The sequence below is a fragment of the Chaetodon auriga genome, chromosome 8 (assembly GCF_051107435.1).
Source record: "Chaetodon auriga isolate fChaAug3 chromosome 8, fChaAug3.hap1, whole genome shotgun sequence".
NCBI lineage: Eukaryota > Metazoa > Chordata > Actinopteri > Chaetodontiformes > Chaetodontidae > Chaetodon > Chaetodon auriga.
The window spans coordinates 4,330,335-4,355,983 of record NC_135081.1 but is presented as its reverse complement, the minus strand read 5'-3'; the positions used below and the strand labels follow the sequence as shown (position 1 = coordinate 4,355,983).

The window sequence follows — 25,649 nt, the reverse complement described above, 5'->3', positions numbered from 1 at the left end:
CCATTACACTGACGGTTTGGCTAACAGGAGAAAAACTCCAGGCCACCTCGTGACATTCCAGCTCTGCGGACGTTGTGCTCAATGTGCCGACTCAACTCCTGGCAGGGTGCCTCTCAAACAGTGATGGAAGCTGACCTTTCTCTTCCTCTCTTCAAACAACATGGCCTTTAAGATGCTTCTGACTCCGCATAATTCATTGATGGTGCCCTTCACATGAGTCTCTGAGGCTGTGCATCCAAACTCTGACCCGTCTGACAGCCCAGCAGCAGACACACAGGGCAGAGCAGGCAGGATGGATGGAAATGTCAACATCAGGCTCACTCTGACAGGTGGGCTAGTTCTGTGATCACACATTGCCTCGCCAAGCCCCAGACCTCCACATTTCCATATTCATCTGTCTCTTCTACCTCTGGCTGACAGCTGAATACACACTAACACAAAACAGAGAATGTGATTTGGATGAAAAGGCTCAGTTTGGCCCATCAGTATTTTCTAGGCAATGGAATATATTTATAGTGTTGTGTTATAAACAAAGGTACATCTGAATAAAAATACCAGGGAAAAATAGCCAGGATATCAAAGAACAGTAAGTTAATGCTAAGTTAGGTTCATAGGAGCTTGTGACATTTGCATGTGAATGTCCTGCATCCTTGAAAAGGCTTTTATAATGCTGTATGAATCCGCAGCACTGACTTTAGAGGAAAACTATGGGTAATAAACTTTCTAAATTTAAATTTTTGTACTTCTGCCCAGCCACTCACTAAGGCAATCATTGATGTCTGAGAATGCTGTGACATTGTTAAAAATAGGTCCAAAGGTGCAAGAAACATGAGCAGTCAGTCAGGTCAATTCAAACATTTAGCTGGATTATCTAAACCACTTTACTTGAAGGTAAAAGTGAAAGTAACACCCCCTGAAATGATGGCAATCATTCCTCAGAAAAAACATGATCTCAGTAATTAGGACTGAGGTAAAAAGTAAAAAATGTTAATTAACATATTAAATGCATTTAAATTAGCTTTAGAAATGGTGGTTAAAGCAGGAATGTTGGCAAAGCATTCACCTATAAATGAATGAAGGGTGATATAACATCTTTGGTGGTAGCACATTATGTACTACTTAGTGCTGGTTGTTGTGCCTGGAACTTTAAAATATGGCCCTAAATGTTGTGCAATAGTGTTTTGGAAAAGGTCTCCATGTGTAGAATTAATCAAATTATGCATTTGTAGGTGTGAAAATTGGTGAAGTCTGTGTTACTTTCAGCCATGTGGGATCAGGTTTAACAAACCTGCCTTCTCAGACTAGTCATTCCAAGTCGTTACAGAATGCCTTGGTTTGGATGAACAGTTATAACAAATCATTTTTATCCGTACTCTCCTTCAGGTATTCAGCTGTGTATGCAGACATTATGTGCAACTTATTACATTCAGTTCTCAAACAGCGCCATCATGGACCTCCATGATGAAAGAAAGTCAAAAGAAAAAAAGCCAAGGAAAGCCAAGCAGTGTGCAGCTGAGCCTCATTGACAGTCTGGCTAGCGGTCATCCCACTGTTGGGCCTCTCTCAGCCTATCATGGTGTGTCTCTGTGACTGAGAGGGGAGCTTGGATCACCTGCCCTGGAGGCCTGGAGCCTCTTACAGATGTGCTCAGGAAGCCCCACATTTCCCTTCTGGCATAAAGACAATCAATAAGAAGCATTTTCTTCACCCGCCTCTCCTTCTGCTGTGCTTCCACGCTTTGTCAGAGACCCCCCGCCTGCAGGGCTTCCTCCACCTCTCCTCATCCCTTCATCCAAAATCCATCCATTCTCAGATGCATATCTTTAGCCTTCAGCCCAGAGGCCAAACAGCAGTGAACATGCTTTGTCTCCATATTTGACTTCTTCCCTGTAATTTTCTACATTAATTATTCAGGCCCTTCCAGCCTATGAACATGAATCCATTAGGTCTGCCTTGCTACATTCTACTTCAATTAAGAGATTGGGGATGAAATTATATGGGGTGGGGGATAGCAGATCAGGCGATTACAGGATTCATGAGAGTTCAGCCTTAGAATATTTATGCCACCATACAATCCAGTACAGAGATACATACACACATGAAATCACTCAATGGCCACTGTACATTTGTTCACCTGTACAAGTAATGTTCCAGCCAATACCAAGAGGTCCTACTGATTTTTCAACTTTGCAATATGCTGCAAACCCTGTGTTTTCATCCCATTTAAAAGCACTGCATTAATGTGACTGCAACAATCACGGAAGCATTTTGAGATGATGCTGTAGGTGCTTTGTAACATGCTGTGATATCCTGCTGGGGGCTGTCCAGGTTGAAACAGACTCTGGCCACAGTTAGATACAGCCGGTCAGCAGCTGTGTCAGTGTATGCTGTGGCATTCAAATGAGACTTGACTTGTATTATCAGGCCTGTGTGTTTGTAGAAAACACACATCATTACACTACCAGCCTGCACCGTTGTTACAAGAAAGGATGGAGGCAACGATTCATGCTGTTAATGCCATATTGTGACCTTACCATTAGCAAGTGGCAACAGAAAGCAAGAATCATCGTCCAGGTAACATTTGTGCACCTCACAGAAATATGTTTTGTTTCATAGCTAATACACACAAACAAGTGCAGGAGCCACTGATTTTATTTTGTTGACTGAAACATCATTTGCTGCTGTGTCATTGTACGCCGAGCAACACGAGATTACATGGCCGGTAGGTACAACAACATGGCAGACTACAAAGAGGTTTACAAAGCGAGTCTTGTCTCGAAACCTCCTACAGTAACTGCAAACGTAATTGTAATGGAAATAGGGAGAAGGGTGATGGAAAATAAAGGCAGACATTCTCCCTGTTTCTTCATTCTTGTTTGTTCAGCTCTGCTGATGGATGCTAGACTACTTCGACACCAGATCAGAAGCTGGCATTGCTTCGTCTGCTGCTGTCCAGTGTGATCAGCACTTCAGCTGACGGTGCTGTCAGGAGAGACAGTCTGCAACGCGTTAGGATTTCATTAGTGATCTGTGACTACGCTTTTTATTTCTTTGACTATACGGACATGAATGGTTTTCACATTAGAGATGATCATGTTAGATGCCACTAAAGGCACTAAACTGTAAGTCTGTCAGGTAAAACATCAGCTCTACTCTAAGCTATTGTCGAAGTTTAGGAAGTGCCATGCAGGTGTAAAGGTGTCCTCACCTGATCGATGGCAAAACAGCGCTATGTTGGCTGTGACATTGTTTTCCAATGAATTCCCTGAACTGTATGGCACAGCATTAAAAACATACCATAATCTCTCTAGGAAAAGTGATACATATCAGATGTGACCACCAGGTTTCTGAATAGGAATACAGTTAAGATAAAGTTAGCTTAGCTGTCCAAATACACTAGCTGCCAGGCAGACACAGTGACAGGGGCTATGCTTTGAATCCCAAGCATAGCTGTATCAACAGGGCACAAATACACATATAGTTGTACAACACACAACAATTGCTTGGGCCTTCTTTTGAAATAAATTCAAATGCATCATACGTCTGCAACTGTAGCTGTTGTCGGTGTGTTTATACCTGCGCTGTGCTTTGCCTCTGGCAGTGTCTGCACAAAACAATATTTAAGCTTAAGGCATCTTAATTGGGCAGAAAGAGATCTTAGTGGATGACAAAAACAGGAGCGTTGCACAATTTTGAATACTTACTGTATGTAAATCTAAGTTAGATCAAAACGTGTTTACTACTCAGCAAACAATTTCATGTTGGTCGTTCGGGGCCAGGTTCAATATTCAACCACTGACCATCAGCCCACACTCAGAACAGGCTCAAAATGTAGATGTCCTTTCACAGCCACTACTGAATGTCAGTGACTATTCAGAGCAGGATCAAAATTAGGTTGTCTTTATGCTCAGATGGATGTTCTTGTATGAGGTTGATAAGTTTGCGTTGTGCTGTTAAATGACCAAAAGAGGCTTTGGAAAAAGAAAAGTATTAGTTTTTCTTAAAGTAAGGTATCAATGCTGAACCTCAGGTATTGCACTCACACGTCTATCATTACTCAGCTCTGTTCTGCTGTTAGTGGACTGAAAGAAAAGCAGATCCAGCAGCACTGATGAAGGCTGCAGGGTAGAGGGTTTTTTTCTACAATAGCTGCCATCAGAACCCATTCACACCCAGTGCACACTGCAGCCTCAGTGACTCACCAGAAATATCCTCTCCAGCTGATCCTGGATGTCCTTCATCCCAGGAAAGGCAGCCACTCCTTGGATCATCTCAATGAAAATGCAGCCCACCCCCCTGGAGGAGAAAGACACATGATAAGGCCTTCCATTCAATACTGGCTCCAATGCTTGATCAACTTAAAGACAACTCCAATGAAAATGTAGTTTTTAACCTTGTGAAGATGTCCATTTGGAGTTTTTATATACTACAAGACATATCATGAGCGAAATAAGCAGTCACCACCATGGCTGAGCATCTCTACCTCGGAAATGCAGTGTACCAATGACAATATCAAAAATAGACAGCCAGCTTTCATACATAACATATCTGAGGAACAAATCCTGCCGATCTGCAGGACGGTGTACAGTGAAATGAGAGTTATCAGAGGAGAAGCTAGGTGTAGCTATTTATTGGTATTTTGCAAGCCAAGTTTCACTGTTTTCGAAAAGATGGCAGAAACATGTTTTAGTTTCAGTGGCAAAGATGCTGAAGGAAAAATGGTTAGCCTCCATGCAGTATCAAAGGATCTGAAAATCTGAGGCAGAGGAAACTTGGTTTTGCTGTCGCCATTTTCCAGAGCTCTGTTTTGAAAATTTCACACAAACAGATGGGCTTTGCCACAAAACTTCTATTGAAGCCCGATGTTCCATCCATTTATCCTGGAGACACAGCGAGTATGAGCCAACGCGTTGGTGAATTTATTTTTCCTGTGTTCTATCCATCGACTGTGTCCAAACAAATCTGCAGTGCGCTCGATAATGTCAGCCAACGTTACCTGGTGATTAAACTGATGACTGACAGGACATTTTTAATGTCTTGGGGGTGTTTTCACGGAAAGAATTTTATACTTTTTAGCAGTTTCATCAATGCCAGAAGAGGAACTTTAAGAATTCCAGGTACAGTGGATCGTTTTAATTTGTCCTGATACCATTTATAGATTTGCTGCCAAACATAACAGAATAATCATTACTGAAAGACCCAAACGGCATTTAACAGTCGTTAACCTAAATCCAGTTTAGACACCACTAACTGTTTATGCACCTTAACAAGCCTCAAAGTAAAAGTAATTCTGAAAAGGTATTGATTTGTTTTCTTCCTAGAGGTTGTTAGACTGTAAATGAAGGTTGAAATCAGTAAATCAGTAGATCAGTGCAACCTGTGAGGAGCTGTTACAATGAGAAATACCAAGTCCATTAAAGAGTGAGGACAAAGGATGTGTGTGTGTCTGTGTGCACGTGTGAGTGTGTGTGCCAAACAAGATTTTAACAAACAGAGTGAGGACATTTTGGCCAAAGAGCTGTTTGAAGGTTAAGACTTAGGTTAGAATTAGGTTGATGTTGGGGTTAGGCATCTAAATTGTGATGGTTAAGGTTAGGGTAAGGGGCTAAGGAATGCATCATGTCAATGAGAGTCCTCACATGGATAGAAGTAAAAGGTTGTGTATGTGTGTGTGTGTGTGTGCGCGCACACGTGTGTAAACTGTTGCCAGCGCTCATTTGTCAAAAGGCTATTGTTGCCTGACACTTTCACTTTCTGGCTCAGTGCACATTCCCTCTCTGAGCTGAAACACCAGTAATGTAAGGAGAGAGAGAGAGGGAGGGAGGGAGAGAGGGGGACAGAGAGAGAGGGTTAGAGAGAGAGAGAGAGAGAGAGAGAGAGAGAGAGAGAGAGAGAGAGAGAGAGTGCTAGAAATTCATCCCTTAAAATTTCTATATTCCATCTATTTTAACATTGGTGAGGCCTCCTGTATCATGGCGACATGGGGATCCATCCATCTCCATGACACAGCTGTAACCTCAGCATCCAGTATTTATACTGGAGCGAACAGAACACCTCTGTTAGCCGAGTATGGACAAAGGTCAGTTCGAAAACACTTCTGTTTGCATCTATAGGGTTGTACCTTTATCAGCTGCTGTCAGGCCAGCCATACGGTCTATATCTGATCTTGGATAATAATGTGACTGTGTGACTATGTTAAGCAGAAAAGGTGGGTCACCTTAAGTTAAACCTTCATTTTTTCACCTGATTGGCAACATGGGGGCAGCAGAAAGGGTGTCCACTCTCATTTAGCTCTGTGTCAGTCCAAAGAAGACCCACAGCAGTTAAGTTGTAGAGGAAAAAAAAATAATAATAATAATAACAAGCTGAAAGATGGAAAAAATACTTTGTAGAACTTGAAACTGTAGAGTAAGATTATTTTTTTTGGTTTGTCACTATGAGCAGCCATGTGATCTGTTCTAACAATATCCATTAAAGCAGCTTCAAAGAGCTTCTAATCTCAAAATAATTCAGCATTTTTAGGGATAGACAAATATTAAATGTGTTTTCAGTCTGTCATAGATTTCACAAGAACACACAAATAATTTGATGGAAATATTCTAAATGAAAGGAAAAGTATTTTGTAACTAAATACTAAATACTGTTCATATCATAATATATATAATACAACTTCAACCCATACAAACTTAACATTTGCTTTCTGTAATCACATCAGTCAGTTTCTATGTTATTTCATGTGATCTGGAAATATTTTCCTCTCTGGTTTCAAATCCAATCCAAACCTCCAGAGAATTCAGGGAATGTGTGAAGCTAGTGGCTGTGGTGAGGCACAGTATCAGTGTACTCTGCTTGCTGTCCAATCACAGAGCCTGCATGGGCTCTCTCCATCACAGTTTCTTTGTTGGTTATCATTTATTCAGAGCAAAGGACGGCCAGAAAACATGTGGTGAAGGCAGACCGTGTTGAAAATTGGTTGAAAAACTGACTGAAAAAGTGAATAATCACTTTGTTAAATATATATCCTCATATAATGTGTGAGGGTGTATTTCTGTTCAGTTTGAATGCACACACATATGTATATTTGTGCATTTGTATATATATTTATACATGTGCATATCCACACACAGCAGCCTTTAGCTTGTACACTGAAGAGGGATTGTGATGGGATCTTGTCTTCTATTGTCTCAGACACACTCACATGAAAAACGTTCTACAAGACAAAATCACCTTCTTCAAATTCCAGAGAGTGATGATTAAAATACTGTCACATCAACATGGTGTTGCTAGAAATATGAAAACCAACATGAAATCCAAAGACATCAGACTAAGACTTGTTCTCAGTGCTTCTTACTCACTGTTTGAATAATGTATATTACTAATGGAAATGTCCTCTCTCTGATTCTGTTCCTATTGCTCAATGCAATTACTGTCTCACACTGCACACAGAATGTGTCTGGCATAGAGTAGCACTGCTGTTATTGTAATTGCACAGTTTTTGAGATAGTGTGACTGTTGGATCTCAGTAAATCAGTCAGTCGCTGTGGCCAGCTGTGCTCCTTAACTTTTAGCACACAGTAAATTAGCCTCAGTAAATACAGGCCTGTTTGCTTACAGACAGCTAATGAACCCTTTTGATGGCAGCAGACCTGGCTGAGAGGAAAGCCAACAAACACATTTGTAGGATTCACACCACAAAACACATCTGTGGGAGTGACATAGAGTCCATAAATAACAAGACTCCACCAACATGCTGTGTACCAGGAAGAGAGAGCTGGACATCTCACTCACAGTGACCCAACAAATGGGAGTTTTTAAGGTGAAATTAGAGAATCAGTTTGAGAATATGATTCATTGTCTCATAATATCTGCCTTCTCAACAAATCCATTAACAGCGATGCACTGATCTCACTACCTACAGTTATATTTGTCTCATTTCTGACGAGTGCATGGGGACATTTTGCAACAAAGAGGAAAATATTTTGAGCTAACAAAGATCTCATCTGTGCTCAATAAATGATTATCTTCCTATTTTCTTTTAGCTCCATAAGAAGACAATAAATAATCTCTCCCCACTTGGTGCGCATTCACACCCTTGCACACTTGCTCACAGTGTCCTTTCTGGCTCTCTCAGCATCCCTCCTCTCTGCACCTCCAGGCTTTGCCGCTCAACCCGACAGAGTGTTACAGTGGGCCACAATTTCACATCAGAGAATAAGAACTTCTGATAGTTGGATTATCTGTCAGTAGGTACAGGGAGAAGCCCCAGGAGAAGCAGGGGACGGAGACATTCTAGTTTCTCTACAAAATATAATTTATAGACTTTTATTTCTTCACTGTGCTCAAAGTGTAATATTCGATTCACTGTGTGTGTATCCAAAGTGTGATATATTTCTCTGTGTCGTAGAGCTCCACTGCCTGAAGTGCTCAGTGCTGTTTGAGTAATGTTTGCTAAAAACTACAATGCATTGCTGTTCTATATTTATGAGCTATTTTTAAAGATTTACATGTTGAGCAGGAACCGGTGGGCTTGGAACTGAGTAGTAGGGAAGTCAGAAAGTATTGAGAGACAGACCAGCATACTGCTGCTTTGATAGTTTCATGGGATTTGTTGACAATAAGAACAACAGAACTACAGCAGCCTTGCCATTTAAATTGGAGACGTTCTGCGTCGCAGCCTACCACGACTGAAGCCGTACATTAATCTGTGCATGATCACACTCGAGTGATTTCAGCGTTGACTCTGATTGACAGACACGTGTGAGAGCTGCATCTGGGTGATGTGCTTAGGAAGGTAAAAATAGAGCAGTTTCTTGCCTGTCTTCCATCACATCCTCCCTCCTCACAGATGGCAGCCTGTAACCTGTAGGCTGCTGTGATGGATGCTTCTCATGGCAGGAAGACAGATCAGCGCAACCTTTTGGTCCTGCAAGAGATGCTTTTTCATGGGAGACTGCTTCCTAAGTGACCAGGGGTGCTGTGTGTGTGTGTGTGTGTGTGTGTGTGTGTGTGTGAGACTCTCAGATGGACGGAACAGCACCCTGTGGATTTGCCCACCTGCAAATACCCTTGAAGCAGACACACTACCTCATGGGCCCCCAAAGCCCTCAACTGTTCTTTAATTGGATGCTGGAGAATGCAGCTGGGGTTCATGGGATGTCCCTGCTGACTGCCTGTGCAGACAGAGGAGGTCACCAAGGCTTGACTGCAAGTGCAGCAGCAGTATTGTTGGAAGGAAGCATCAGAGGTGTGGGACACTGGGTGGACAATCACCGGTCTAGAAGGGGAAACGGACTGCACCACCTCAGGTGCATCCATGTTTTCTATTTCCTGTTCGAGCATTTGCTGCAGTTCTGTTCAACTTGATTTACAATCTTATTTTCTGAAAAAGACCAGAAGATTAATCAGATGTAACTTCATATATATTCAAATATATATTCATATATATGTCTCAGTTCAATTTTAGGTTGAACATAATTGTCGATAAATCATTTTTTTTTTTAGTAAAAAGTAGGACCTGTGTTCTTCTGTTTTGATTTTTAGTCATTCTGATTCATTACGGTTTGTATTTTTGGTTTTCCTGTATCTTTTTGGTGTATGAATGCTACACATCAGGCCAATTTCAAACATCATCAATAATGATTTAAACTATAATTATCTTAAAACTTATCTTAATAGAACAAACAGCTTGCACGGTTATCAGATGCATCGAGTAGTGCTGACCAGTTCTACAACATGCTTTCAACAGGATGTACACATAAAATAAGGCAACAAAAAAGACTGTATTAACCCCAAAGTTTGGTCTAAAGGTGTTCCCATTCTCTGGAATGTCCTGCAGAGCAGCTCCACCCGACCTGTCACTCTTGCACGGATTCAACATTAAAGCAGAATCAGCCAGATCACACTGGTCTCACAAAACATCACATTCATTCTTAAAACTAGGGCTGATGAATCATTTAATATCAAAATCACAATTTGAATGAGTAGAATTTTCAGAAACAGCAAGAGCTGCAGTTTAAATTACATCAGAAATGTCTTAATAATTTGTAAGAACTGAAAGTTTTAGTTGGCTGATATGACAGCTCTACTCAGCTGCCGCTAATTAACGTCATTGTGCGATTTGGCCAAATCTTTCTGCTGTATGTTCTGCTGTTCAGTATATAACCACTGTGCGTGCCCATATCTGTGCTTTTTATACCGAGCCAAGCGTTTCTTTGATAAGAAGTAGCACTGGATCACAACTGTGAAAAAAATAAACACATCTTCCGTGGGCCGAGGTCACTTAAACACAACTTTAATCAAGCTGCATTTCAATAGCTCACTCTTACAATAAGTACATTAACATGCAGTATCTCTATAATTTTACTTTAGTGTCCTATTTATTTTCTATAGCAAGCAGAAGATCTGTCTGTGGGTTGTATGATTGATTCAGAACGGTGAGTTGACGGACCAGTTTCATTATCTGAATTTGCGTCAACCTCAGTTTTATGCAAATGAGTCCATCTGGTGCGACGCACTGGGCTGATGAGCATTAGATCCAACTTTCAAAGTAGGCAGCTCGGATCAATATGTATCAAGATTCTGTTACCTCATGTTTTGAGTGTTTTTACTGTATTGTTTTGCTGTAATATGAGAAAGTTTGTGATCCAGCGGCCATGTTGAAAATCAACAAGCCAAAACCAAGCACCACCCAACTCGTCACGTCACCCTCCAGCTCGAGCCTTCAGTGGCCTGGTGTGTTCAGATTGAACTGATTTTCATGAGTCTGGTGCCTTGTACTGAACAGACTTATTTGCATAAAGCTGAAGATGAGTCGTTATTATGCAAATTCAGATACAGTGACTGGTCCGTCAACTCACCGTGCTGTATCCATCATGCACTGCACAGCCGGATCTCCTACTCTCCATAGAAAATGACGATGATCCATCAACTTAATATTTGCAACGCATCCAGTGTGTCTGTAGTCAAGAGACAATTTATCCACCTTGTTCAAGTGTGAATACCATCTGGATTACTTGTATTAACTATTTAGACTCAGAGGTCACTGCCAAGTGTTTTCCAGTCCACATCCATTCTCTCACTGGGGAGTCTGTGTCAAGTTGTAAGGTAGTTTTTGAGATGTCCTCCAATAGATCAGAGAGCAGGCCCCAAAATTCAGCAGACAGCCACTTGACTCCCCACTGATTCACTGCTCTACATTATCTATGCTTCCCCTTCATGTCAATACGCACCTCTGACGTTCATTTTTGTGTTTATCAAATAATGGATGACTGAAATTCACGATGTTCATATAAAACACTGTTTCGTCTGACAGATGTGGATGTAAACAACATATCGGTTACATTTCTGTACGCTCATCATTAGCTTTTCAAGACGGACGGCTTTTCAGAGACGGAACGCAAAGTAGTGACTTGATGGTTGTTTTTGGACATCTGTCACAGCAGGTTACTTCAGGGGGTAAAATGTATTGACAAGATACACAAGCAGATGATAAGAGTGTATTGATGACCAATGACAGTTGTTGTCATCTTCTTCTTCTTCTGCTGAGTTTTATGGTGGTTGGCCCCTGGAAGTGTTACATTACTTCCATCTGCTGGATTGTAACAGCTTTTATGTCGCCAATTCTATAATACAGACCCAATTCAGTTGCTGCCTGGTATGCAAAGATGCATTTTGGTGCTGGATGTTATGCATTTCTGACTTTGTCACACATGTTTACCTGCGTACTAGTTATGTGCACCCCTGCTAATGAGTCTATTGCTGTGCTTTTCAAAGGCTGGTAAGAGTTCAGTCAAATGTTAATCGCACATTGCATTCTGGTCATTGCTTCATCCTTATCTGTGAGCTCCATCTCTGCGTGTAAGAAGTGTGAATGTGATTCTGCCTCTTCAGATCCACACTGTCAGTGGGAGGAGGGATACAGTAGGTGAAGCGTGACCAAAGAAGAAGCTAAAATATGAATAGATATTCATCCAAGGGACAATCTACAGCATATTCAGGGAACACACCCTCGTGTTGGGATGAGCGACAGATAAGTGGGTTTTAATGTGTTTTTGTCTACTTCATGATTTATTTTCTGAGTTCCTTGTGGAAAAAAGAGACATCTAGAGCTTAATGGGACAACCTGAATAAATCAAGGAGAAATGACACAAAGAGTGGATGATGAGAGTTTTGGGGGATCTCAGGGTCAGGGGTTAGGAGTACCCACCACATGTCCAGGCAAGTGGAGTAGTCCGTGGATCCCAGCAGGACATCTGGAGGCCGGTACCACAGTGTCACCACCTCGTTGGAGTAGGTATGGCTGGGGACCGACTTGGCCCTGGCCAGGCCTGAGGGGAGCAACACAACAACACTGTCTCAGAAAGCATTATCATTGAATGACCTTCAGCAGGGTTCTGAAAACAAAGCAGGAGTGAGAGAGGAGCTGCCAGATTTCCTGTAGTAAGCACTGTGATATGTGGTCATACACACACAGCAATGTTTGAAATGCACTCAAGATAACAGGAGATTTTAATGTCCTGTGTGAGGAAATTAAGTTAGTGCAGCATACTGTAAGAATTAGGATACAACATGAAAATGAAAATCAAGGCGCATCTTAGAATTCTGATGAGCACTTTGAATAAAATAAAAAATGGCAAATGAAAAATATGTGGTTACAGCAACACAGTAGAAGAACATAAGACAAAAGGCTACAGGTATTGAGACCCATTGGCAGATCTCAAAGGACCGACATGAAATGTTGGATATTGAATGTGCTCAGCAAATTCCTGGGCAGTCTGTCTGATAGATAATACATAGTAACACATAATAGATGGCTGGTGGTATCAGATAACAATCATGATTTGTATCTTCTGCGATTTTTAATCAAGTCACAGGTTTCACAGAGAGGACAGTGCCCACAGTAGAGCTGAGGTTTCCAAAGTCTGACAATGGGGGCTCCCATCAGACAGAATTGTGACAACCATAATCTGGAGGCTGTAAACAGGAAGTGTAACACTGCCATGGAGTCAGTGAGTTAGCTGTGGGCTACTTGTGTCATATATTTTTTACATTCCAGCAAACTGGTACAATTAAAAGTATTCTGAATTTGGAGTGTACCCACATATGTATGACAACTCTGACTGGATTACTTTGATATTTGCAGAGATTCCTTCAGAGAAAGAGCATGATGCTGCAACAGTCAGGCACCAAGGGTTTTTCAAGAATCTCAACGGCCTCCATGAGCTGTGTGTCACAGCTACTGCTGCAGCTGCAACTGCTGACCATGTTAGTGAGCAGATGGAGTTTAATTCTGCCGTCGACTACCACAACTGAAGTGAAAGTATCACAAACAGTATCAGACAGGATGAGGACACCAGGTTGGAAAATTACAATCGCAATTATTTACATTCAGAGCGGAAGTGCACATTACATTCAGCGATGTCACACTGTACTGAATAACCCTGGAATACACCTCTACATCACTGCAGCAAGGTGAGAAGTTTAACCACTGGAGAGTTTCAGTTAAATTAAATTGCTCATGAAAAGGACATTTATTTTTATTAGAGGAGATTAATATCCGAGTCCTTGTTTAAACCACATTATCCAAAAAGTTTTAACCATGAAGAGCTTTTGTCTTTTCCAAATCATTGATGTGCACCTGACAAAGATTTTAACGACTGAAACATTGCCTCATTATATTCTCGGGCGCTTGCAATATTGCTCGCAGCATTGTGTGCAAACTCCTCTTGGCAGACCTGTCTTTGTCCTGACTTCTGCACATTCAACCGCAACAAGCCTGAGATTGCCTTTTCAAATGGAAATCATGATGGAAGACCTTTGAGGTTTCAGTGAGATGACATGATGTGAATATCAGTCAGAGGAACCCGAAGGACCAAAACTCGTGTTTCCATCGAGTGAATTGGACATTACTGGCCCTTTTTACATCGAATGCAGTTAATCAACAGTGATGCTACAGCTAGCTTTATGAGAAACAAAAAAAAATCCTCCTCCGGGGTTTCTGAACCCTGTTCTAACATTTATCTATGCGATGATACAAACCCAGGTTAGTTAAGTATCTGGTGACAGTGCTCCCATGGCAGCTAATGGTAGAGCAGAGTGCAGATGCAGCGAGCTTTAATGAGGCTGATGGCATTACCTCTTTGTCTCTTCCCAAGTGGTCGGAGGGCTTAATTAAAGCATTTAGCCTGGTAAAAAAGGACTTCCTGCCCTGATGCTAGTCCCCTGTGTGTGGGAGGAAGAAGGGCAGAGAGGAGAATAAATGAGAGGAGGGAGGGGGTATTTAACATTTCCTTGTGTTGGAACACCCACAGGAGAAAGGAGTTTCAACCGGCATTCATCACAGCCGAGCACTGTAATTTCCACACACTGATCTAACGTGGAATAGACGCCATCAGCCCACTCACACTGAGAGGCTATCATTTCCACTGCAGGCGTCCTGCATGTGTGTGTGTGTATCATAAAAGAAAATGCAGCCGTAGGAGGTTGGCCTGTTTGTGACATGGAGAGGTGTTGTAAAAATTAAAATGGAACAAAGCATGTCTGGAGAGTTTGGAGGAAATAACACAAAACTGTTTGTCTGCACACCACTTAGCTTCCTACTTTTTCCCAGCATCCCTATTACCAACACCCATAAAATAAATAAAAATAAATACCTGTTCAGAGTGATACAGTGACACAGAAACCCAAGATTTTCCCATTTCCACCACAACCAAGCACTCGCTCCAAAAGCCTTAGAAGCGGCAGCCTCTGCCTGAAATTCAGTTTCACTGGCTGGATTGAACCGCACAGCCCCAACCATGGATGTAACCTAATCAGTAAAGTCATATTTACCTTCAGTGCTACAAAACTGTCACACACTCTGCCCCAAAAGAGCATCAGTTGTCAATCCCCAAACAGAGTTTATTCATGTCTCCATTGGCCAACCACCAAAAGTTCGCACAGTCAAAGTAGAACAAAGGTGAACTTTGACCTGACCCTGGGTCTGTCAGTCACTGAGAGATCACACCCAAAACTGAAACACATTCCTCAATTCATTTATTCAGTTGAATGGTCTTGGTATGAAGTGCAGTTTAAATGGTGGAGCCCAGCATAAAGCTGCCAGACATCTATCAGGGCAAAATAGAAACACTTTACACTATGAGCTGAATGTCTTCAATCAATCAATCAATCAATAAAACACATCAATGAGTCACTGAAAGAAGATGTTGACAATCTGTCATATATACACACATATATATATGTGTATGTGTGTAAATATATAGATATAGAGATATATACACACATATACACACATATAGTTAAGGACTAGTGCCTTCATAATATAAGCAAGTACAAAACAATTTGAATTCTTAGCTTTGGCTATGGAATGATATTATATCTAAATCAAAAAGGAAGAAGGAGAACAAACAAAAAGAAATAGCATTTTGTCCAAACAACAAGCTTGTGTAAGACCTTAATCAGCTGTTCCTTCTCCATCTCTCGCTTTACAAACAAAATATAGAAGTCAAGTTTTCCACCCACAGACAGCTCGGAGGTGACCGGAGTGTTTCAGCTCACCGTGTTCATGTGCTACAACTGTGATCTGTTTGTCATTGTTTACTGTTCTCTACTGATTGCTCACCGCTGTGTGTGTAAATAAACAGTGTTTGGGTTCCCAGGCAAAAAGTGATGGGTTCAAATCCCACGCTGACAGGAAGAGGTATGGATGTCATCAGTTAACCGTTAATCAGTCAACCACCATGAGCATTTCTGACAGGTCATGCATGTTGATCTATAGGTAATTTGCATACACATACACGGACACACACACACACACACACACACACACACACACACACACACACACACACGATGCATGCTGGTCGAAGGCCATCACCCACTTGGTGTGCCAAATGACTGAGACCCATATGCAGCCAATCAGAGCTAGTTCTGTACTGTTCAGAGCCTTTAAGCCATCAAGAGCTTCTGTGATTTAATGCAATCCATTAGTCACTTGGACACAAAAACATGGGAAAATAGGGTCCACTTTGTACAGGACAATGAAATCCTCCAAGACAAGTGGACCAGCATGAAAACTCTGACTGGCAGATGCAGTCCAGGGTGCTCCTCAGCTCCAAACTGTTAATGGGTGAAAAAGCAGTTCTGATATTGGTTTAGTTGGTGGCTTCTATGTGTTTGTTCATCTAGATCACCTTGTACATTGTTCTGTAAGTTAGCTGCAACATGATGGTGGCGTGGAAGATACCCAGCCATGACCTTCTCCTTTACAACCCCAACGTGTTTGACTACAGAGGAGGGTCCAACTTCAAAGACCTGACCTATGGCTTCAGATGCACATGCACTGTGACACACTTGCAGACCTTCAGGCACCAGTTTTGGTTCACCAGTTGACTTGCTATCTTGCCCAGGCAGGTAGCTTCTGGGATGAAGGTCACCACTGAATTATAAATCACTATCTCACGCACAAAAAATATATGGGAAGAGGTGGGCTGGAAACAGGAGGAAGGAAGGACACAGAAAAAGAGAAGGACTAAAATAGTCTCTGTCCCCGGGGAAACAGCCTGCTGTTCTTTTGAAGTTCATCTGGATTTTAAAGGCAGTTTGTAGCGTCTGCCTGCTTCTCCTCCTCCTCAATTGAGAGATGTACTACATCCTGCAAGAAGGTATTTAAAATACTTTGGGAAACAATTCCACAGGAGACGACTAAAGTACTTGTAAACAAGTTTTGACCCCAACACAAAATGCATTATTTGTAATAGTCACAGGTTTATAGACAGCACAGGAAAAATCTGTGTAATTGCATTGAACAGGACAACAGCAACTGGTCCAGAATGGAGGGAACCAGTTTCACTGTTGTTCTCAATTTGCACAACTCATGTAAAGGAATAGTTTAGTTTTCGATATTTTGTGAATTACGCTTCACTGTCATTATTTTGCACTAATTGGGCTTGCTGCTATGTAGTTCAGTTTTTATGAATATGAGGACGCCTTCTCTATACAAATTTAGCTCTAACCGAAAATGGCCACGTTTAGCTGTAGCCCTTTAAGCGATGAAACCATAGCAACTGCATTCATGTCTGTGAATGTTTGCAAATGAGAAACTTCCACTTGAACTCTGCAATCAGAACACATCAACCCTTCCATCCAAAACAACTGGCTTGAGCATTGCCTGATGGGACGCACATCGGTTCCGCTATTTTCTTTTCTTTTTTTTTCCATTTTACTTTTTTATTTTTGGCAGGAAAAAGCAACATCAAATCTAATCAAGTTTACCTGACACGCCATCGAAAGAACAACTGTGGCATGAATGTGTGTTGGCATGCACCCATCATCTTCTCATAACATGCATCAGGACACTGTTTTATAGTCACAGGCTAGATGCTCTCTAGAACTGGATATTTTATTCGTGTAATGGTATATTAACCACATTAACACAATGACAACCATTAGCAGTACAATCTGCTGCTGCTCCATAATGAACAAGAAAACAAATAAATAAATAAATAAATAAATAAAGGGGAGGAAGTGTTGTTAATTTTCCTGGTAATATTTCTGACCAATGAGAGAACAGCTTGCTTGTGCATGGCATTTGTTGACAACTTTTGGACCCACTTAGTGCTTGAATTGGAACAAAGCAAAGAAACTACAGGCCTGAAAACAGCCTGAGTGGGCTTTAAAGGTATAAGTGGGCATTTTTTTTCACTTGGAAAGAGGCAGGAGAGCTGTTTCCTCCTGGTGCCAGTCTTCATGCTAAACTATGCTAACGACTCCAAGTCTGTACTTAAGAGCAGACATGAAATTGATATCAACTGATATCGATTGAACTGAAATTTGAGAGGACTGGGCAGTGGGTCCTCTGCGAGCCTCTGTGACCTTAAAAAGCTCAACCTTAACATTAACAACCTTAACAATGCCTTTCTCAGCACAGGTTCCCAGAGACATTTACAGGTATCTTTGCAGAAGGCAAACAATCCCAGCTCAAGTCTACAATTTCAAAGCCTGATTTATGTATCAATCACAAAAGATCCTGCATCTTTCACTGTGTTTTCATGCACAGGGGCATCTGGAAGAAATCAGGTTAAACCAGGAAATCAGATAATACATTTTAGTACATGTACTGCACTAACCTAGTTACTGTAAACCCTGGGATTACAGGCAGCTTGTCAGAAATCACATTTCTTCTCAGCCTCTTAACATATTTATGGACAAATGCTTTTATTTTTTCCAGCAAGTGAAAAGTTGAACTGCATCAGAGGACTACATGTTATCAGCATTTGAGTTGATTGCAGAAGCTGCTGAGCCTTTTCCACAACGGCAGCTGCGTTTTCACAGTAGATATGGGTGATTTCAACACTTACACCATGAATAATTGTTGGAAGACTATGCGTTTGATGAAATGATCATTCCTTTAGTTTTGGATCTATCCAAACTGAAAAAAGATTCATCACATCTCTCCACTCTTCAGTACCTGTCTATAGGGTGATGTGCTTTGCTTGCCCATTGAATTGCACATTTGTTGTTTTCATTATAGTTAAGAAATCAAAGGTAGAATATATAGGTGCTTTTAAAACACTCACTGGGCACTGGATTTAAAGCAGGCTGTGGCTTCAGCCTTCCCACAATAAACAGATCGAAAACATAATGGTGCATTGCGATGTCACAAAAACACAGAGCTAAAGTTGAGACAGATTCGGCTGCACAGCAAAGCTTCCTTTGGCAGAGTGTTTCTGCTGCATTCACTCAGCTGAAATACACACACTTAATATGGATGAGGCCAGAGAAGGTAAATACTGCTCTGCTTGACTGTTGAGTGGAAAAGAACATCCGTATTTCCTAAGAAGGTCAAACTGAAGTGACAGAGTCAGACAGAGAAGCTGAGGTTACATGGAAAAGGACAGCAAACTGTGACTAGATTTCCGTCATCAGCACTTTAGTTCTTTGATATAACCTTTTCCACTGAGGATTTCAATACTTTACATTTGTTCAATTTAAACATGCAGATACTTAATTAATTGGGCTGTACACTTAGGATTATTTTGTTAAAAGGGAGAAGAATTTTTTTTTTTTATTTTTATAGGAAATGTGCGCCTCGTTTACATCCAGCATTCTTTCATTTCCATCTGTGTGTGTGTGTGTGTGTGTGTGTCTGTGCAGTACACATGCCATCACCCAGCTCATTATCCAACACAAAGTGGACCCTTAATGAGTTCTGCATTATAGTAGTCGACATGAAGCCAGTCAGGTCATTAGCTAGACACACACCAACAAACATACACATTCCTGCTGCTGGTGTATTAAACCATACAGTTCATTTCAGTCTGGTCTCAGGTTTAGACTGAAAAACACACAGAAACACACACACATCCATTGCCTTGATTCATCTGACGGACTTCAAAATACCATCTGCAACCTCTAAAAATCCACACCCCAGTCACACGTACACACATATGCACCAGCCCACCTGTCCCCGTGCTGAGACGAGGCGCTGGGTGGAACAGCCCACTGGGGAGAGGCAAACAGTCTGCTCCGGGTGCCTGCGACATTCCTCCAGCTCCATTGTCACATTGCTTCACTCCTCACACATCATTATCTCGGCAGCTGTTACTTCACAGCACAGCAACACCAACACACATCAGTACACTTTAGCTATATGGCTACGCTCAGTGACTGCAAAAAGAAACTATTGTTCAATTTAGTGCAATCCAACACTTAGCTCCGACAATAAATGCTTTTAGAGCTCAAATTTCGATTTTACTGCAGGTGCCTGCACATCTTTTTCACTATAGAGACACAAATATGTTGGTATATAGGTTTAGTGTTTCCATTAGAACAAGAAAAAACCTCCATGATTTGCACGGCAGCCATACTGGGAAAACCTCTGCAATTACAAAATTGCAGTTGGATTATTGTTGATGATTGGCTCGTTGGTCTGTGGTAACCGTGAGCTAGTGACTCTCTCCTCTGCCTCCTTTAAAAGCACACCAGCAACCAGTCAAATCTTTTTAAAAACAAGAAAATGATTGCCTTACATACTTGTTGCAGTTGAGCAATGGAATATTAACTGCAACAACTATGATAATCAATTATTTATTTATTTATTTATTTTGCCATTTTTCAAGCAAAAACAACTCCCTAGTTCCAGCTTCTCCAATGTGAGGATTTGATGGCTCTTTCGTCAAATGATCTGTGATAGCGAATGGAGTATCTGTGCTTGTGGACATTTGATTGAATAAAGCAAGCTATATCAATATATAACCTCAGGCTGTGAGAAATTGTACAGGGCATTTTTCTATATTTTCTGACACTTTTAAGAGAAAATAATCAGCAGATGAATCAATAATGGAACTATTAATTTTTTATGAATACAAAAGAGAATCTACAACCATGCAAGTGGCTCTGTGATGCTGTCCTTATGCACAATTGTGGTTTATGCTAAATGATAACACCATCATGCTACCTGCTCAACATGACAGTGTTTAGCAGGTATAATGTTCACCATGTTCACCATTTCCATTAATACGTTACTAACATTTGCTACGAAGGTCTAAACACAAAGTACAACTGAGGCTAATAAGAATGTCATTGTATTAGTATTAAGTCATAAACCAAAGTACTGGAGAAATGATGATGCCAAAGAAACAGTCAGTAACCTGATATGCCAGACAGTTTGTTAGACAGAACCATCTGTAAAGTTGTCCTTGGAAACTGTTTGGCACTTTCAAAATTTTGTATGAACCATCTGTCTATTACTGTCTATCACAGGCTAACTTGAACTAATAAGATCAACCAAGCATATGATGTAGTAAGACTCGTGTCAAAGCCAGTGAGGAGATGAGTGAAAACATCTTTCCCATTAGGAAAAGTGTTATTCTTTAATTTTCTTTAAAAGAAGAAATACTCTCCAGTTCTGATATAACTGATGCTATAGCAACATCTATTACCTCTTCAGGACCTGCCGTTGTTGTTGCTGAGTGAACAGTTGCTTCTCTCACTATTGTCACACCTAAACCACGCCTGTCGCTGCTTGTAGCTCCTCAATGGAACTACATGGATAGTTACTACAAGTGAATAACTTGAAGCCTGACAATACGGACTCATGCGTGATCTCTGGAATCAAGCTGCCTCGCAAGGTAAAAAAAATCTGATGATTATTAAAATAATCCTAATTCACCCTGAAGGGGACACGAATGTCTGTACCACATTCCATGGCTAAGGCTGTGTACTGATCAATACTTTTTTGCTTCAATAGTATTTATCAAAAATGCCTCGTCATTCTGTACCAAATTTCAATACTTAAGGTAATACTTTACTGCTTATCTAGACAGACAACTAAGTAATGTTTGTGCTGCTTGTTAGCTAGTCAGTGCAGCTAATCTGCATCTTCGCTATATCGTCCACTGGTGCATCTTCTCCTCGTCCCCACAGGGATGGATAACGTGGAGTCAAGGCAGAGTTTCTGACAGCAAACACGGTGTTGCTTACAGACCAACAGATAAAAGGAGAGAAATGTCCTGAAGTTGAGACAGTGGATGGTTGTCAGACTCAGGCTAGCTGCTCTTTAGTAATATAGTGATGTAAATCTTGTGGTGGCCCAAAACAAAAGGTCGGGTGATCACCACAGTCATTAGGATTCATTGTCGGAGAGCCATTAACGTCTGTACAAAACTTAATGGAAATCCATCTTGCGGTTGATGAGATTATTTCAGTCTGGACCAAAGTGGTCGATCAACCAACCAACCATTCTGTGAGTGAGTGGCGCTGGCTGACCAGGTCACCGGATATATATATACAAGTTTTTAATAATGTCAAAATGACTGTAATTAATCTGCAATTAATGTCATTTTTGATTACCTCCCTAAATTGTCTGTGGTAATTATCAACAACCCATCCCACATGACACGAATGCGGCAGTAGCAAAAACTTTGTTGTTAATAGAGTACTGCAAACTTAAAAAAAAAAAAATGTATGTGAGCGAATTTTGTCCTGAGCTGACAAGGGATCACAATTTAAATGGGGTATTGGTTAAAATGCTATAAACAGGGTCTATGGTGAAGCTTATGGGTGTATGGTGGCTACGAAGAGTTTTCCTGTAAATAAACAGAGTTATAGTATGTTTGCATTTAGTGTTTCACCAAAAGACATTAACGCCTAGCAAACATTGTGAACGTATTTCCTTCCAAACGATGCTCACTGGGATGGATTACACAACTCAAGAATGGTTCAAGAGTCTGATAACAATTTTTCATACTGACATGATATGAATGAAAATCAGCAGATACTTGGAAGACCGTTACAGTACGTAGTTAGTTATATTAGTTTATTGTAATGTAATCAGGAGGGGAAGAAAAGGCTAAAACACACAAAACCACTGGTACAGTTCTTTTTCATCATCTAAACTCTAATGTCTAGTACTTACTTTTTTTTAATTAAATGATATTCTATTTTTGCTTTACCAGTTTAATAATCTGTTCAGTCTGTGTTTTAGATATTTGAATTAGGCAACATAGTGTGACTGATAATGTAAGAAATGCCTGTTCCACTCTTTGGCCGGTTTATATAACATTAAGTATTTATAAGTGCCGTATGTGTGTGTGAGAGGGAAGGATGCAGTGATTGTAGTCTACAGTTCAACTTCACAAACAATACAAATCAGCCCCCACACACTGCTTAAGTTGGCCTCAATTAGTTATGTCCTTGATACGAAACACAGGATCGTCAAAGCCTCATTTGTGTGGAGGGTGTTTGTGCAGCTCATTAAAAAGTGAGTAAACCCACAGAGGAGCAGAGGGGAGCATCTGAATCAACTCCACAACCAGCAGCAGGGATATGGAGCTCTGGCAACTGAGAACTCATATAGAGGATTTTGAAATAATAGAACCTTACCAGCAGTAACCCCATAAGGTCATTAGAAAGTGTTTTTCCGCTTTGGATCGTGAATTTGATTTGCAAATGTGAGCCTGCCTATTACTGACAATCTGCTAATTGACTTGATATGTCTTGGGTGGAAGTGGAAATTTTGGGCTGATGGTGGTGGTACAATGCAGGAGCAGGATCCATCCTTTGGGAACTAGATACTATGTACTAACAATTTCCTGTAAATTCAGCTGTGTTTGGAATACCTTGTCCTGGACTTAAGACATTTTTTGTCTTTATTGGATAAAATGGAAATGGAAAACATTGAACCACATCATCATCTTTAGGATAAACATTGGAAAAAGGACGCAACTACGCTTCCAACAGCTTCACTGAGTTGAATTTCTTCGTGGAGACAACCTTGTTGCTGCAGGGAGTTTGTTTTTTCCCCTTGTCCTCAGCTGCAGTTCCGAAAAGAGATCAGTTGCATAGTTTCCTGCTGCTCACTAAAAAAGCACCTGTAATTAAAGGTGAGAACTCTTGACAATAAATAGTGTTTTATATGTGCTTATATCATTGTATTTGAACTCTGGGTTTGTCCTTCATAAAGCAAATTAAGAGTTACAGAGGTTCATTTACAACTTCTGGTAGGGCTGGGCTGCTGCTGGTAAAAATATCCTAACTTGATTTTCTGCCTTGTATGAAGAGAGGCAGTGATCAACCACGCAGAAACAGCGAGGGATGACTTTCTGTTGGACCGCTGAGGACTGACTGTCTCTTAACTCTCCTCCCTCCTCCCCCTGAATATTGCCAAGACAGCTGTTACACTCAGCTATCCCGATCATCATGAAACTGATTGTGTTAAATGGGCATATGATATCATCTCATATCGATCACCGGCTCCTGAATTGAGTCTAGTCGAAATCGTATCATGGCATACTTTGTGATATCAGCTATATCAGATTTTTTGTTTGTTTTATTAAACCTTTAACTCCCAGTGAGATCACAAAATCTCTTTTTCAAGGGAGTCCTGGCCATAGCAGCATTGCAGTGTTTCAAGCCACATTCATGCAACATTAAAAACACACAAAATGAAATATAGGGTATCAACTGGCATTACAGTTGTCAAAAGTTGGTCAAAATGGTAAAGCTGTATCATGATGAAATGTGATTTACACCTGTAGTTGTGACTACGTGACATGCACTTTAACCACTTGGCTACCAAGACACTCCTGAAGTTTCTCTTTCAGTTTAATTGTTTGGGAACAATGAATATCCATAATCAATGTCTGTCTTGCTCTGGAACACAGACCTGGATGAACAAACTGATGGATCAGTCCACCAATACGAAGGCAAAAGCACTGATGAGCACTAAGGGAGGAAAGGAAATCAAGGACTGACAGGAAGAACACTTGCCAGCTCACCCTTAACCCATCTCAACACATTTTACCATTACAGCTGTCCCATATCTATTCCTCTTTGTACCCTCCATCCTGTCACTACACAGCCTCACGCCCACTGAGTATTCTGCCACCTCTTATTGTACCTCTCAGCCCCTCCTTTGTTGACTCTCTGCCTCAGTCTCTCTCATTTACCCCAACCAGCGCCACAGGCCTCAGCTGTCGGCCGTTAGTATTCTTGCTGCCAAGGCCTGGGACCACAGGGAGCCCTGGCGGCCACACAATCACAATCACACACACACACACACACACACACACACACACACACACACACACACTTGAACAGCCTTCACTTTCCTCATCTGGCATCCCTCAGGCAAAGGCTGATTCTGTGTTTTGTGCGTGTTTGTCGATGAGCACAGCTCCAGCGACAGACTAATAGGCCGGGGATTTTCATTCTTGCTCATTTGGTATTTTGTCCATTATTTTCTCCTTCTCATTTCCCTTGCAGTAATGTTTCAGCACTAATACAAGGTTTGCATTATTGATGAAGCTGCCACCTTCCTCCTCCCCCCATCTGTCTGGGCAGAGGAATGGAGGAGAGGGATGGTGGAGGACAAGAAAGGTTTGAGGGATTTAGTTAATGGACGGATAAAAGAAAGACCGTTGTTGGACTACAGACACTGAGTAGATGGGTGGACGGATGGATGAGTGGATAAATGGATGGATGGGTGGTCAGATGGATGGATGGATAGATGAGTTAATGGATGGTCAGGTGGATGGAGGTTGGATGGGTGGATGAATGAGTGGATGGATGGATGGATGGGTTAATGATGGATGGATGGATGGATGGATGGATGGATGGATGGATGGATGGGCTGTACAGAAGGCTGGATTGTCTGTTTGTCTCCTCTCAGGATGCCAGACAGACCATGTAGGCAGTGTTTACTGAGCATGGATCCAAGCCATATGGTGCCACTTCAGGAGGGGTTCCTAACACACACACACACACACACACACACACACACACACACACACACACACACACACACACACACGCACATCTACTAGGCTTTGGCCAAAATAGATGGGAGTAACTTTGATGGTGGCTCCTGGATTTTGATGTATGTTTTGTATATCAGTAGATTTTCAGGCACTGAATGAAACGTTAGGGAAGTAAAAGGTCAAGGGGTCAACTAGTTGTCAAGATATTGTGATCTTGACCAAAGTGTTGAACAGATGGATGGACCAACAGACCATCCAAAGCCACCCCAGTGCTGAGGCCAAAAAGTTAATCTCCCAAAATGGCAGGTCTCTCTCCAAGAGTCCCATTATCCTGGGATGAGACTGCACTCTTTCCAACATGTAGACTTTACTTGGGTCGGCAACCCAGATATA

At 41.3% G+C, this 25,649-nt stretch overlaps 1 protein-coding gene across 3 annotated transcripts in view; it reads right to left on the bottom strand.

Moving 5' to 3' along the window:
• Positions 1–25,649, bottom strand: part of cdk14 (cyclin dependent kinase 14) — a 170,931-nt gene that overhangs the window by 64,417 nt on the left and 80,865 nt on the right. For all 3 annotated transcript variants that reach the window (XM_076736408.1, XM_076736409.1, XM_076736410.1), the window contains 2 exons: positions 12,206–12,326; positions 4,203–4,296 (listed from right to left, as the gene is read on the bottom strand). In XM_076736408.1, the coding sequence (XP_076592523.1) occupies positions 4,203–4,296; positions 12,206–12,326 (215 nt within the window). The remainder of the gene's footprint in view (positions 1–4,202; positions 4,297–12,205; positions 12,327–25,649) is intronic.